The 16323-nt window shown below is 46.2% G+C and overlaps 1 protein-coding gene across 1 annotated transcript; it reads right to left on the minus strand.

Annotated features, from left to right (window-relative positions):
• Positions 1-516: 516 nt before the first annotated feature.
• LOC147892848 (putative glycerol-3-phosphate dehydrogenase [NAD(+)] 1, cytosolic) lies at positions 517-15609 on the minus strand. Its single transcript, XM_087386799.1, has 9 exons — positions 14813-15609; positions 14430-14651; positions 13882-14129; positions 13518-13657; positions 2689-2815; positions 2573-2643; positions 1217-1480; positions 1008-1080; positions 517-762 (listed from the first exon to the last, which is right to left on the minus strand). The coding sequence occupies exons 1-9, from the start codon at positions 15447-15449 to the stop codon at positions 517-519; spliced, it is 2028 nt and encodes a 675-aa protein (XP_087242925.1). The 5' UTR covers positions 15450-15609.
• Positions 15610-16323: the final 714 nt, after the last annotated feature.

The raw sequence follows: 16323 nt of genomic DNA on the forward strand, positions 1-16323 counted from the left end.
GTCGTGGTAAGCTAAGATCACCAAGTAACTATTGAAGCTATATAGTCTCATACACAGGTATAGTGGGTAACATGTGCTCAGCCACCTTGAAGAAGCAATGGTGTTCAGACTCTTGCCTACTCTTGTCTGTTTGGAGGGGGGGGTGGCGCTTGTGCCTACATCTAAAATTCCAGCGATAGGGCTTCCAAAGTCCTGATCTTTGTCAAAGGGACTTTATTGCTGATCTTTCGGCCGCTTCGCTCAGACGGTCCTCTACTAGACAGCCACCATGTGCTGGTAGGTCTCGAGTCCGTGGTGCATCTGATATAAGGACTTGAATCTGTTTCATTAATCCATGTTCTCATATTGACTGGCTATGTTGGCCTAGGGTAGTAGGTATGTACTAAATCATATGGCTTCCCTTCTTTTTGTGGGTACGACACTGGCCAACATTGTTCTGAGCTTTACATTGTTAACTACCATGGCTTGTTGGCCACCATGGCATTGCCTTTCTTTGTGAAAGCCTTACTTCCTGTATCACCTTCTGATAAAAATTCCTTGGTCCTTCCACTCATGGCGGGATCCTAATCTCTCCACGTATGAGCCCCCAAAATGAGGAAATGGTGGAAGTGAACCAGCAGCATGGATTGAATCTGAGAGAAGCCACATGGGCATATCTGGGGACTGCCACATGGGTAGATCAGAGAGAAAGAAGTCTGCCATGTAGGCAGCATGTGGATCTGTTGTAGCAGGTCTGTAAAGGTCAACAAAATGGTACAGAACCTGTACGTCACAAAGACAGGGCTAACAAGTCCATTCAGAAGCCGTACCCAGTCAACAATATCAGGTGCACTTGTCTGGAGAAGTCACAGGTCTACAATATCAGTTAGAACTATGATTGGAACAATCTCAGACTGTACTGATCAGTTGTACAGTAGCATAGTCACGTTCTACATGGGCTGTTGAAGAATTTGGAGATTGTAGGCAAACAAGTGCAGGTATTGCAGACTGGCTGGTGCAAAAAGTACCTGATCCAAATCCTTAAATGGCACATGATCAGGATGGCTAATCAAGGGCAGGACCAGACTAGGTTGGCTCAGTCTGGTGGGCTAACAGACTGCATGTCAGTAAAACTTGTCAGCCAGTTCAGTAAGGCTTTAGCCCTATAAATACACCCTTGCATGAGGCGGTATTTCATTCATTGTGTGACCCAACCCCTTGATCTGTAAGAGCCGACCTGGTTGGTTGGCTTGGACCAGCCCGATGAGGCTCCTTATCAGCCGACCCTGTCAGCCCAGGGTCAGTCCTTGCCCTCGTCTGTTCCAGCCCTTGTCTTGGGCCCGGGATGATCTCCAAGAAGGCACCTACCTGCTCAACACCCCCGCCATCTGCTAGGCACTGTTCTGGATTCCACGCCATAGATCTGTGTAGCCACTGCAGGCAGTCCGTACCTGTGCTGACATCATCTGCCACCTCAGCACAGCCTTCATTGCTGGATTCCCTGCACAGGTTTGTCCTATCCCAATCATGGACAGACATGTGGCAATTATCTGTCATTTTTGACCTCCAGGACAGCCTCCATCTGCTAGGTAATCCTCTCTGTGCTGCCCATATGGCAGCCTGGTTGCTGCCCATGTGGCAGCCCCCTTTTTCTGCTTTTCCACGTGTGAATGCTGCACACATAACAGCCATGATGCTGTCCATGTGGCAGCCCCATCCTACCCTGGTCCACCCCCTCGATGCACTCCTCATTTGGGGGCTCACAGATGAGGTGGTGACTACTACTATTCCAACAGAAACCAGTCTACTCTAGGGGGCAGACATTCCATCTATTGGAAGTAGAGGAGTGGCTGTATGCAGCAGATGAGGTACTCACAGTCATTCTGTGGGAGTCTTTGCACAGTCTAGGAGCACATAAAGGGGCAGATCTACCCAGTCTTTGCACAGTCTAGGAGCACATAAAGGGACAGTCTTTGCACAGTCTAGGAGCACAAAAAGGGGCAGATCTACCAACTGTAGAAGAGCGGTTGGCTGTAGCAAGGAATCCTTTTCTCTAGCACAAAGATCGGCAAAAGCTTAAACAAAAGGTGTGCTCGGTTGCTACCATCTAGCAAATAGGGTACTGTCCAGAGCCTGTCTAGAGGTGGACCCCTGGCACATCAGAACGGTCTTTCACCTCCTTTTGGTATCTCCAAAACTCTGTCAGCCTGCATGCTCCCATGGACCTTCAGTGGGCTTCTCGGATATTACGTGATCAGACCTTGCTGCTCTACAATGCTGTATGAGTGTGCGCACGTGTATGCATGTGCTTGTGCGCACACGTGATTGAAATTGGTGCAACCACAGGTTCACAATCATAGCTAAGATCTTATAAGCGGTGTCCAGAATGGTGAGTGTGTATCACCGCCTAGAAGATCAAGCTGTGTGCAGTTTTCCAAGACAATTTGGCATCGTTTTGCTATCATTTCGAGGGTCAATGACCTGACATCTTGTTGACATTATCCATGACACTATCGCCACTCTATTCAACTCGTTCTGACGCGCGCAACCACCTATACAGCTGCGTCATACTGTTCCATACAATCGTGCTTACTCCAAAGCAGCCTTCACTCTCCTCAACCTGTTGCGACGAGCACTGTAAAGATGCATACAACTGGGCTTGCTCTGAGCACCCGTACAGTTACACCTTATATCGTGAAGCACTCATACAACAGCACCAAACTGTTTCATATAGATTACAATGCCGCACAACAGTCGTAGTTGCTGCCGAATTGATATTTCCACACTTGCTGCCTTCAGATTTGCACTTCGAACAGCTACATTTGCAGATAGACACCTAGTACACATGCTAGCTTCATTTGAGATGTTTGATTTATTTATTTACTTTATGCATTCAATTTGCAAATAGGTTCAGCAAATAAGTACTTTTCAATATTTATTTGGGCATTGTGCTCAAACAGTCGAAATATATGTAGGGATTGTTACAGAGGTTCAATTTTCAAGATTGCGAGTCTATTTCAACTCTCATGGAACCAAAATTGAGGCTGTCCATGCATGATGCAGATGAACTTTGATGCTGTTGACAGTTGTATACAGTCAAGCTGTTGGATGCCTTATTTGTCTCTGCAATACCTGTCCAGATATTCAGTTCAGTGTATCCCAGTCGAGTAGGTATATGTACAGCCCAAAGACACAACATTGGTGTGCTGTAAAGCATGTTCTCAGATACTTGCAGTGTACTCACTCTCTTGGTCTGTTCTATGCCGGGGGGGTGACTCTGACTTGCATGGTTTCAGTTATTCAAATTGGGCTGGGGATTATGATACCAGACATCCACTGGCAGTCGATGCATTTCTTGGTTGAGCAAGAAACAATCAACTGTGGAAAGATCATCTTGCAGAGCTAAGTACAGGACAGCCTTCACAACAGTTGAATATGTATAGCTCAGAAGATTGATGCCACATCTCGTCCTATAGTTACTGACAGTCAAAATGCTCATTGCAAGGGCACGAAATCCAATTTCATGCGTACGAAACATATTGAGATCCATTATCATTGTCAAATAGGGATTGTGTGTAGGAGATCTGCTGTCCTACACACCAGAACCTTGCATATATTTTCATCAAGGCTCTATCTAGAGAAAAGTTTGAAGCTTTCCGCAAAGACTTAGGCTTACTCCTTTTGTGATTGAGATCAATCCTTGTAGACCAAGTCATTTTCAATGCAAGGGGGTGTTAGAAATATTGTAATATCAATGTATCAAGTAGATAGGAGGGCTAGGGGCACTTTTTTTAGAGGTGACATCTCGTGTTTCACTGAGTGAAAGCCTTGGTTGTGGGTCTGCCCACCCATGTGAGGGAGAATGAGGGCCATGTTTGTGGGTTTGCCCGCCCAGGAGAAGCACAGAGAGAGAGAGAGAGAGAGAGAGAGAGAGATGGATGCTGCCCAGTCCACGACTACTTGGAGGAGTGTATGGACCAGATTGGGCCCTATTCTGGGGCCTAATTAGTGCTGCCACTAGGCTGCTCTCATTAGTAGGCGCCCTGGTTGGGGGGCCTTTTATAGCCCCTAGACCCGCATATGCTCACCAACCAGCCAGTCGGCTAGCCCTCTTGGGTCGGTCGTCCAGCCGGCTACCCCTACTTCTCTAGTCAGTTGCCTTGGGCAAGTGGGGGGAGCATATATATAGGGCTCCTCTCCCCCATTCTCTCCATCTCAGAGCACACAGTCAGCTGTAGTGGGGTTTTCTCCTGAGATCTTGTGCAAGTCTCTCTTTCTCTTGTTCTCTCAGGTTTCCTGTTCAGATTTGCGAGTAGTTTGCTCTCTTTCTCTCCCCATTGGTGTTCAGTTCTGCTGCACTTCTCACATGGTATCAGAGCCAAAGGCTGTCTAAGAAGACCTAGGCTGTGGAGAGGACTACTTTGAAGGGTGTTTTCATATCTGAGAGGTGGCATGTGTGAAGGCCAGACTAAAGGAGGGTGAAGGAAGTGTTGGGGAACTGAAGGGAAAGCATGAAGTGAACACAAAATGAGAATTCTTGCTTTTGGAATGAAGAAAGGTGAGGTCCTTGTGTGGGCACCTCTTACATGATCACTGACATCACTGATGACCTCTGAGCTCCACAATCATCTCCTCAATCAGCTCCTAGATTCTCTCAATCATCCTATGTGGCATCTACCACCACTTAACAGTGCTTATGGGGCACCTAACTGTGCCTCTAGCACACACACATAGAACCCAAGGTGTGCCTGGGGCATACACCTTGAGATATCCCATCATACCCCCCCTCAAGGGAATGCCTCAGGCTATGTCAAGGATACATCTAGTCTCATAGTTTCTCATGCCATCTCATGGTGGTTAAGGATAAATCTATGGCTAGGTTCTCATGCTAGCAAGGGGTTCCCAAGGGTGTGAAGTAAACAAAAGGGATACAAAAGACCTTCCAATGATTATCTCCCCTGCATGTACATGCACACAATGTCTGCAGGAGGTACCATGGAGCAAAACACATACACATGGCCTACATCATATGGTGACCAGAGGTGTTTACAAAACACACAATAGTTTATTTCATTCATTTTGGAGGACTATCCAGGCTGAGTACCTTGACTCAACATAAAAGGAGAGAGATCTGGAGCATATATGGAGATGGTTCAAAAAGCATAATCTTCATAGGATGCCTCATCTTGTGGAGGCACATCAACTGAAAGTAGATTGGCAGTCTTTGGCTTTGTAGTTGCTTCCTTTTTGGCTTTGATCAACCAATTAGCTTTTTCTTTTGGAGACTTCTTTCCATTCACAACATTCCATATCTTCTTTTTCAAAAGCATAAACTTGGCTTTTGTTTGCTAAGTATGGAAATTAGTTCCATCCAACTTCTCAGAAAAGGTCTTAGCTTCCATGGCAAGGTCTTACCCAAGGGCAGTGTCTAGTGCCTTACAAGTGAAATATGAGCAATAAAAAATAATCCTTCAAAGAGTAACTACTTGAATACTTTGACTTGGATTTCTCTATGTGACTTAAGTAAATGTCAAAGCATAAGGCAATTAGTCAGAGCAACATTTATGCAAGATGTCTAAGCAAAAGATGACCAAGTAGATGCTAGAAAATGAGCATAGCAGACTGAAAATAAATCTTGGTCAAACTACCAATCAAACTTTGACTGTCCAAAGTCAAACTTAGACTTGCATAGTCAAGCTTTCATGGCCAAAGAGGCAGCTCAAAAATCTGCTCCAATTCGTCATGTAGAGGTCGAAATTCAAAGGGGTTTTGCACTGGAGAGGAAGGTAAACATGTAGAGCTTCACCCTCAGAAAGGAATTGCGTTCCGAAGTTATCCCCTAGATACTGTGGTCCGTTCAAGGTTATTAATAGAATTGGACCAGTTGCATATAGACTAGAATTGCCTCCTGATGTTAAAGTACATCCAGTATTTCATGCCAGCATATTGAAAGAGTTACTGGGTGTGGATGATCAACTTGTTTCTCCTCAAGAAATAATAGAAGTTACCGATTTGACTTTTATTCCACACGAACCTCAAAGTATTCTTGAATTTCGTGATAGAAAGATTCGTAATAGAACTATCACGGAATACAAGATCAAGTGGAAGGATCGTGTTGAGGAGGATGCAACATGGGAGACATTACAGAACCTCCAGAGGAAATTCCCGGGTTTTTTAGCGAACTCAGGAGTGAGTTCTTAGAGGAGGGGAAGTATGTCATGTGCACGGATTGGTATCTAACGTGTACTGGGTACACAAGACTAGCTCAGGTAGCCTGGGGAGGCTTAGAGCTAGACAGGCTTGATTCTCGGGTTGTGTGGCAAGGGTACGAACCAGTTAGAGGTCTTCGCTATTTTTGGCACTTGGGGCCCGAGTCTATATAAGGGGCCCAAAGGTTCAGCTCTCAGAGAGCCGATGGGAGCAAGTCTTGTTCCCAGGTGCTAGGTCTGATCCTAGATTGAGTCGCGGACGCGCGCCTGCATCATAGCGTAGCCCAAGGCCCAACAACAGATCCCAAGCTTCACACCGCCACCTGGTGGGATGGGACACCAGGCTGGTTAGGATCTGGTTGGGAGTTCGTGTCAGTACCTCAGCTCGTGGCTCGGAGGGGACATCTCCTGATTTGGGATCGCATCCCGTAGATGTCATGGTTGGGTGGTGAGCAGCAGCCTGCTCAGTTTCTTCATGTTTGGTGTGTTCTTGTGTTTGCTTGCAGATTAGAGGTTTCAGGAGTGCTGGGGTCGTGTCAGTAGGAGTGTCTTCCAACACCAGAAAAGATCAGAGAAGAGTGCGTCCAGCAAGCTGTAGCAGATCAGCCAAGAATGCGTCCACCAAAATAGAGTTTACAGCCCACAAACACCTCCGTTTTCAGTGCGCCTTGCACCAAGTAGGAGCAGGAAGAGAGGCACCCATGAATATGGCTTCAGATGCAGAAAAGAAGAACTTCTGTCGCAAAGAAAGTCGAAAACAGCTTCAAAAGTGGCCGGGATCTCCAGCTACACAAACAGTTTTCGCACCAGGTCCCAAAAGCATGCCAGCAACAGAGGGCACCAAGGGGAGGAGAACTGTCGCAAAGAAAGCATGAAATTCCACTTCAGCAAGCAAAAGGAGAGCTGCACAAATCCACCATCTAGGAATGAAGCTGCCCCTGGTAGGGGTGAAGTCTCAAATCAGCAAGGAAAGCCAAGGAAGCCTTTCAGGGACTTCCAGAGGTGACACAAGGCAAGCAGATAGGCCACCAGCAGACACATAAGCAAAATGAGGCGTGGGATTTTTAATGCCCCTAGGGGGTCAGATGGCACACCATGACCCTAGTGCAAAGGAACGGCACACCATGACCCTAGTGCAAAGGAACCAATGACCCTATTTTGTAGGGTCAGTTTTTTAAGGATGACCCCACTGAACCAAACCAATAACCTTAGAAAATGAAACCACTCTAATAGCACTAGGAGTTGCACTTATTGCACATAAAATCATAGGTACCTTTTAGGCATTAACTAAGGCCCCTAGCCTGATACCCTAGGCCAAAAGTTAGTTTAGACACTTCACCATCACCACCACGTCCCCATGACATTCACACTGGTATGGTGAATCATGGGATTCATACCATGTCCGTGCTTTCCTCGATCACGTCCGCCCTTCAGAGTGACTTGTGGCATTTTTGTTTTGGTCACCTGATGTCGAAGCATTACGTCGAGCTTCCCAAGAACAAATGGTCCTTGATCTACCTGATGTGGGCAATAAGCATGGTCAATGCCATTCCTATATTTGAGGGAAGTAACATGGGGACATATTTTCGAAGCAAGCCTCACAGCGGGCTTATCTTCCTATGGATTTGGTCCATGTAGAACTTTGTGGACCTATGACCGTTCCCAACCTTAATTCAATTCCACCTATTTGAAGGTGTGTGCAAAGTATTGTGCCCATTGAATATGCTTTGCATTGTGAAGCTTCCATGTTAAAGCGCTACAATCTGACAAAGGCGGAGAATTTTGTTCCCAACCCTTTGAAGAATTATGTGTGACAAAGGGCATTCGAAGGAAATCCTTGGTTTCTCTGGACCTAGGACACAGCCACAACAGTACATATCCTCAACCGTTCTCGGAATTTTGATGTTCCTAAAGTTACTCCCTTTAAGGCTTATTTTAGTGAAAAACTAGATGTCTCCTATTTCCGCATATTCAAGTATGATGCCTTTGTTCACGTTCCCAAGAAATAGAGGAAGTTAGATGTTAAATCCACCCACACGATATAGGCTGTGCGACCCTTCTAGGCAGGATATTATTCTCAACAGAGAGATTATCTTTGATGAACAGATTCCTTCTCTATCATTGATGCAGACCCCCCTCTTATCACGAAGCCAATTGACGATGAAAATGGTGATGATATACCTAGATGAATCCAGGAACATTCCCAAACTCATCCTCTAAAAACACATCATTGTGCAGTTTCAGTCTCACAAGAGTCACTCATAAGATTGAAAACCATAAACTCCATCACGCATAGCAGGGACTAGCTACTATGACATCCCCACTGACGTCATCAGCGCCCAATAGTGCATGTAGACCATAGTATAAAAGTATGCTCTCACACATACAAATCCACACACCCACACATACTTGAGCACCCATTTATACAAAGTCTTCGTACTCAGTTTCTGTCGACACTCCGAAGGTTAAGGGCAAACTCAGCCATGACGAAGGCTAGCACTAAAGGAGAAGGCTGATCAAAAAGTAGTCCAAATCTCTTCATTCAAGCTACAACTGCTTGTGAAGTCTAAACGATAGTCTCTCCCAAACGAGCATCTACATCTAAATCTAGCTGATAGGGCAATGCACCATTTAAGATAGAAAGAAATATCGCAATACCAATAGGCCGCAACTTGGACGAAAACTTCACAAGGTGAAATTTGCATGTCCACTAATACGACAGAAGCATATACCTAGATGAATCCAGAAACATTCCCAAACTCATCCTCTAAAAACACAACATAGTGCAGTTTCAATCTCACAAGAGTCACTCATAAGATTGAAAACCATAAACTCCATCACGCATAGCAGGGACTAGCTACTATGACATCCCCACTGACATCATTAGCGCCCAACAGTGGATGATCTTGTTCTTCAACCTCCTTGGGTACCAGCAGCCGTTCCAAGTCTACGAGTGACCCGGACAGTGATCCATATGATTTCCCACCTCCTCAAGCCACAGGGGAATGTTCAAGGTCCAGCTCTCCAAAAGTACCATGATGGCTGATTGAGACTCTGCGTGACTCAGGTGTCACAGATATCCCTTCTTCATGGCTTCGAGATGAGGATGGCCACGTAGATCCCACTGGAAAAAGGAAAAGGTTTTGGAGGTAGTCCCACTCCGAGTTAACTACTCCTTGATATCTCGCATCATCAAACACAAGGAACCCTCAACTGTCCAAGAAGCACTTTTCCAGACTCACTAGAAGAAGGCCATGGAACTGGAGTTGGACTATTGAAAGAATTGGGACCTAGGAGCTAGTGCCCCAACCCAAGCACCGCTCCGTCATTGGAGCCAAATGGGTCTACAAGACAAAGTAGACATCTAATGGTACTAATAAACATAAAGCCCAACTAGTGGCCCAAAGATACTCACGATGACCTGGGATCGATTATGATGACACCTTTGCTCTTACTGCCATGATCGCTACTCTTCGGACAGTATTGGTAATTGCTATTCATGAGCAATGGCCAATTTATCAGATGAATGTTAAATCTGCCTTTCTGAATGGAGACTTAAAGGAGGAGATCTATATGGAACAACCACCCGACTTTACCAAGTCTACAGGGATGGTTTATCGGTTATGGAAAGCATTGTATGAGCTTAAGCAAGCTCCTCCAGCTGGAACCAGAAAATTGATGAGTTCTTTGTGCGGAAGCATTTCCTGAGGTCCCGAGCTGATCCCAACTTGTACATCTTCCGCCAAGGTGGTCAAACTTTGTCTCATCATTTTGTATGTTGATGATCTGTTCATCACAAATAGCCCATGTTGCCCATATATCTGAGACAAAGGCTGCTCTTTCTCAGAGCCTTCAATATGACAGATCTTGGGCTCCTGCATTTTCTTCTTGGGATTGGAGATTTTGCTGCTTTGTGCCACAGAAGCGATACACTCAGAAGCTTCTGAAGGCTTTTCACAATACAGAGTGTGGTGCCATCTCATCACCATGGAACCCAGTAACAGTTGGAAAGGTCACCTCCCCATTTGTAAGCTCCCAAATGAAGGAGGGAGACCTAGGGCATCTGCCCACACAAAAGAGTGGAAAGAAGGGGCTGTTACATGGACAGCATAATGCAGGCAGCACATCTGAAGACATACCTGGCAATGGAAGGGATTCTTGGAGGGCAGATCTGGCAGAAGGAGATCCAGAGGCTGTCCACATGGGGAGAGGACATGATTGTGCAGGAGATACAGGGCTGCCACGTGGTGGGCTGCTGCAGCAGGAAAAGCGCCTGCCTCTAGACACGTTTGTGGGCAGATCCAGGACCTGCAATAGGCCTGGCAGGAGGGCAGGTATGCAGGGCATCCAATTGGCCAAGATGAGCAGCAAGTGGGCTGCAAATGGGCATGGCCCTGCCCTTAAATAGGGCAGGGCTGGCTGGTCGGCCAGCGCACAGCCCTAAAACAGGTGCCCACAGCCCAATAATAGGGCCTTGTGGGGTCGGTTGGAGGGGCTGAGAAGTCGGCCAGCAGGCCTAAGCTGATCGGTGGAAATAGGGGGCTACCAACCAAGCATATTGAGATCCAGTATCATTATGTCTGGGAGAAGGTGCTCGCTGAGGTGATCCAGCTACCTATTGCAAGACGGAGAACAAATGGCGGGCCTCTTCACCAAGCCCTTGGCACAGCAGCTGCTTGGAGACCTGGAGCTCACTCAAAATGATTCATGATCCGAGAGCTGAGAGGGGGTGTTAGAGGTGACATCTCCTGTTTCACTGATTGAGCCTTGGTTGTGGGTATGCCCTCCCATTGAGGGAGAGTGAGGGCCATGTTTGTGGGTTTGTCCGCCCAGGACAGGCAGACAGAGAGAGAGAGAGAGAGAGAGAGAGAGAGAGAGAGAGATGGATGCTGCCCAGTCCACGACTACTTGGAGGAGTGTACGGAGCAGATTCGGGCCTGTTTTCCCTATTCTGGGGCCTACCTAGTGCTGCCACTAGGCTACTCTCATTAGTAGGCGCCCTGGTTGGGGGGGCCTTTTATAGCCCCTAGACCCCCATATGCTCACCGACCAGCCAGTCAGTTAGCCGTCTTGGGTCGGTCGTCCAGTCGGCTACCCCTACTTCTCTGGTTAGTTGGCCTTGGGAAAGGGGAGGGGGGGGGGGGGTATATATAGGGCTCCCACCCCCCATTCTCTCCATCTCAGTGCACACAGCCAGCGGTTCACTTGGAGTGAGGTTTTCCCCCAGCTTTAGTGGGGTTTTCTCCTGAGATCCTTGTGCAAGTCTCTCTTTCTCTTGTTCTCTCAGGTTTTCTGTTCAGTTCTGTGAGTAGTTTGCTCACTTTCTCGCCCATTTGGTATTCAGTTCCGCTGACTTCTCACAACTTTTCCCTTCTAAGGTTTTCCCCCTAACCACAATTAGTGCTTGACTTTAGGGTTGAGTGAGTTTTAACTCACACAGGCCCTAGGGTTTTAGGGTTTTAACAGCCCTTTGTATTCTTGCAAATTTGCTCCACATTTTAGCTCTCCCCTCTATCTCTAGTTCTCACAATGACAAAGCCTTTTGTTGCACAAGGCAAAAGCAAGGGCACCAGAAAAGGCAAGCCCAGAAAGAAGAAATGCTTCTATTGCAAGGGGTTGGCCATCTAGTCCCATTCTTGCTGACAGTCCAAATGGCAAGGGCACATAATCCTGTGCATGTATGAAAAACACTAAGAGCTATTATCATTATGTCAGAGAGAGATTGTGTGCAGGAGAGATCAGTCTGATCTGCTGTCCTATACACCAGAACGATGCAGATCTTTTCACCAAGGAAGTTTGAAGCTTTCCGCAAAGATTTGGGCTTAATCATTTTGTGATTGAGGTCACTCCTTGTACACCAAGACATTGTCAATGCAGCAGGGGTGTTGGAAATATTGTAATATTAAAGGCAGTTGCCAATGTATCAAGTAGTTAGGAGGGTTAAAGGCACCCCTAACCATCCTAACCACAATTAGTAGTCGAGTTTAGGGTTGAGTGAGTTTGAAGTCATATACCTTTGTAAGACTAGAATAAGTCCAATCATACAAATTTAGAATTTTTGTTGTTCTAAAGACCAAAAATCTACACAGAAAATAAAAGGGAAAATGAAAGAGAAGAAAAAAGAGGTAAACAAAAACTTTTAAGAAAAACAAAAGGAGGACATACTTAGCAAGCAAAACAACACATGTCGTCATCAGTGCCCAAGCATAAGCTGCTATACTGGGTTTCTAAAGACCCGCGGAGTCTCACACTAGGGTTTACCTAGGGTTTTAGGGTTTTAACATTCCCTTTGTACTTTAATTATTGCAAATTCAGTTCAGCATTGCTCCACTTTTAGTTCTCCCTTCCATCTGCACTTCTCACGAGTCACAATGACAAAGCCTTTGTGCACCCGGCAAGCCTGGCAACAGCAAGCCCAACAAGAAGAAAGACAACAAATCTGACGAGTAAGAGGGACTCTTTAGTGGAGGAAGCAAGAAAAGAAGAAATGCTTCTACTGCAACCAGCCACAACATTATGCGAGGGAATGCAGAAAGAAGAAGGCTGGTCAAAAGAGAAAGGAGGATCCAAGCAAGAGTCTGAGAAGTCAAAGCCAGCAGCAAATGTGGGAACAGAAACAAGAGAGCTCCTTTTGGTAACAAATCCAAGAAGTACGCTGATTTAGGTGGGGCTGTTCTTATGTTTGACATTTAGAGATGGCCTGATGAGCCAAGAGGGACAAAGGTGGAGGTTAGCAAGGATTCCTCACATTGTTGTTCTAAGATCAAAGCTGACACCACTTGCATAGGGGAGATTTCTTCAGAGAAACTTCCAAGATCAGACTTAGAGGAGTATAGGGGCACTAAAGATGGTAGTACAGGGTTACACATGGATGCTATGGGTGCCTCTATCTACTAGATGGTGGCACACTGAGCACACCTTTTGTAGTTTTTTCCATCTTTGGAGCAATACATGTTTATTGTTTCTACTCTACTGCGCATGCTTCATTGTTTGTCTACATCTATCTCTATCTAAGCTGTGTGCACAAAAGAAAGGCGTGAGATTTGAATTAAGTATACGTTTCGTCTCTGTTTTCTAGCATCGTGAACCTTAGCTAAATTCCCTAGAGCTCATAGATTCCCTTCATTACGTATAGACTCCTCTAAAGTCTTCTCCTGCAGAACCAATCTCGAGCATGCACAATTAACCAGTTCTTTCCCGAAGCAATTCCTAACCAACTAATGAGCTTCAAGCCCCATGAATAAGGTTTCAGACCAAAGCAAAGCACAAACCATAATACATGCCACAAGACTTTAACATTAAACTCTAGTGAATCTTTGAAGCACATACCGCTTGATAAGAAAATTGTAAAGGGCTTGCAAGATAGGGCACAGTTCCACAGGAAGTACAGGCCTCTCTTCATCGGGGTGCATGACACTTAAGCTGGGTTGGCTTAACAATTGATAAAAAGCGTCCACTGCTGAAACGCCCTGGCAATAAAAAGCAAATGAGAGTCACAGGAGAATAAACAGTAAAGATCAATGGGAAACTAGCAGGAGGCCTCTATCCAGAAGTCATACTTTTCCCATAGAAATCTTCCATTATCGATCTTAGTCATTATTCTTGCCTACTTGTCATCTACAGTACTGTAAGTTTTAAGGATGTATGAAACAAAGGCATTGCCAACTTTGATATGTCGTGCGTTTTTACTGACCTGAATCATTCCCCTTCCCTTTACGTTGTCTCCCATGTCAGGTCTGAGCTCTCCTGTGGCAAGTTTCTGCCCATACCATGCATTACGCCCTTTTAGCAAAGTGACGTAAGTGTCTGCCAGCAGAGGGCCTGCCAACTTTTCAGGCTCTTCTGCTAGTAAATTTGTTATGAATATCATTTCTGAAGTACAGTGTGCAAAATACACTGCTTTACTTGTTGCACTTTCGTTTGTCAGTGCTGCAACCATGCCTGAACATAAAAGACAGCCTGTTATATAAGGTAATCTAAAAAACCGTGAGGACAAACAAGGCTTCGACCTGATAGGTCATAAGACCAGAGGAGTTAACCACGCATACAAATGACTCTTGACAGTTTCATTATTTTCGCTATTCAGCTCTGATAGCCTTGCTTTCATCTAATGATCATGATTAAATTTCCATTCACGTTTTCCAATTGAGCTTACTTTTTCCAACGTTATCGCCCAAGTAAATCCCCCTTGCAAAAGGCTGTCTGAAACCTCACAATTCAACATAACTTTATCATCCTTACCAGCACCAATTGCATAGACATTTTTTAGCCCTCCCATAACTTCATGAGTCACGAGATCACTGTTATCCCAGACGATGAAATGTGGCTGGCGTAGAAACTTTGCTAGGGGCTTCCTCCATTTTTCTGACCCACAGATACGTGCGTTGGCATACTCTCTGTTATAAATTTCTGCAGCAATATTGGGGCCACCAAGATAGAGGACGTTCTCCATTGGAATATTTGCTGCGAAAAAACGCACCTAAAAATTCAGCCTCTGTTATGACTGAAAACAATCGGTTCCCAAGGAGCGCTTTGACATGATTGGTGCCGACCTAACGATGACCGTTAGTACACAGACTCTCAGCAACATGCAGTTATCGATGCATGTGTAAAGCGTATCTTACCGGCCTGCTGAATCATTTGTGTGGGAGTTAAAATATGTGGAGCTGGGGAAAGAGATGCTTCTACACCCTTTGACAAAGAAACAATCACGGGTACTGTACGTCTCTCCTTCCAGTATTTTCCTATTTCTTCGAAAACAAACCGAGTTTCTGTGGAGGGAAGGCCATTCACTACGATATCAGCGTCCCAAACGGCCTCTTGCAAATTGGTAACAACCTTCAAAGGACAGAGAGGGGTATCCAGCATGTTGATGCAGAAACCGTCCCTGAGAATCTCATCCGCCAGAAGGGTGCGGTCGCCCAGCCGCGCTTCGACATATTTCAGGTACGCACAGTTCCGAATCAAGCGGCGCAAGACATCTTCTCTGGAGTTAATCACATCGAACAGGTGCTCTGCAGCGGCCCGGTCGACAGTCTTGCCAGCCCGACGCCAAATGCGCACTTGGATGCGATCGCGGAGGTGGCCATAAGCGTCCTGAAGCATGGCAATGAAGACGCTACCCCAGGCACCAGCGCCGACGCCGACGATACGGAGGGGGTCAGCGGGGGCTTTAGAGAGGGCGCGACGCATTTCATCAAGGCGATCATCGACGGCATTGTGGGAAGGGTCGAGGAGGTGACCGTTAGAGGCGAGGTCCATGGTGGGAAGGGAAGAGAAGAAGGAATGGGAGCTAGGAAGCTGATGGAAGGAGATGGCGAAGGAGGAGGGAGGTGGTGCAGGCGATCGTCATGAGCAGGGGAGGGGAGGCGACGATGGCGAAGAGGAGCGGAGCTTTCAAAGTCCAATCAGTATAAGTAGCTAAGCTACCTTACTTACTTGAAAACAGAGTGTTTTTGTGTGTGTGTGTGTGTGTGTGTGTGTGTGTGTACGCTGACTCACACTTTGCATGTGCATGTAACCTCCCCCAATCCCCCTCATATTAACTCCTCTCTCTCTCTCTCATCACCGCCTTCATTCCATCGCCTCATCTTTTCTACATGGAGCCTCCACCTCCAAGCACTTCCCAGCCTGTTTGCATCTCCTGTAGGACATCTCGGGGCCCCTCCCATGCCTGGTGCGATCCCGGTGTGGCCAATTGCAGGGCCACTTATTGTCGTTCAGCTGCAAGGCCACTTGAAGAATGCTATAGGGACTTCCCCATTAAACGCAAAACTCCCCTACAACGCTGGTGTGGCTAGGTGCAAGGTTGCTTGAATCATTTTATAATGGCGGCTGCCCTATTAAATGCAAAACCCGCTACAAAGCTAGTCTAGCGAGGGTACGGGAATGGCCTCATACAAACCCTCACAAGGTGCCCATCAACAATTGCCCATAGTTTGGGCACTTCAAATTTGCAACAAGCATGTTGTCATGGGCAAAGCCCTTACCATCACCTAATGTGATATGGCCAATGTAGCAACTGCCACGGACGAAGATAACAACCATAATACATGTAGGAAACACTGAATGAAGAAAAGCAACATTGTAGAGCATTTGACATGAAATTAGTCACTCATTTATTCAATGCCCATCC

The sequence above is a fragment of the Dipteris shenzhenensis genome, chromosome 16 (assembly GCF_047967505.1).
Source record: "Dipteris shenzhenensis isolate YYH24624 ecotype China chromosome 16, Dip_SZ_1.0, whole genome shotgun sequence".
In the NCBI taxonomy this organism is placed as follows: Eukaryota; Viridiplantae; Streptophyta; class Polypodiopsida; order Gleicheniales; family Dipteridaceae; genus Dipteris; species Dipteris shenzhenensis.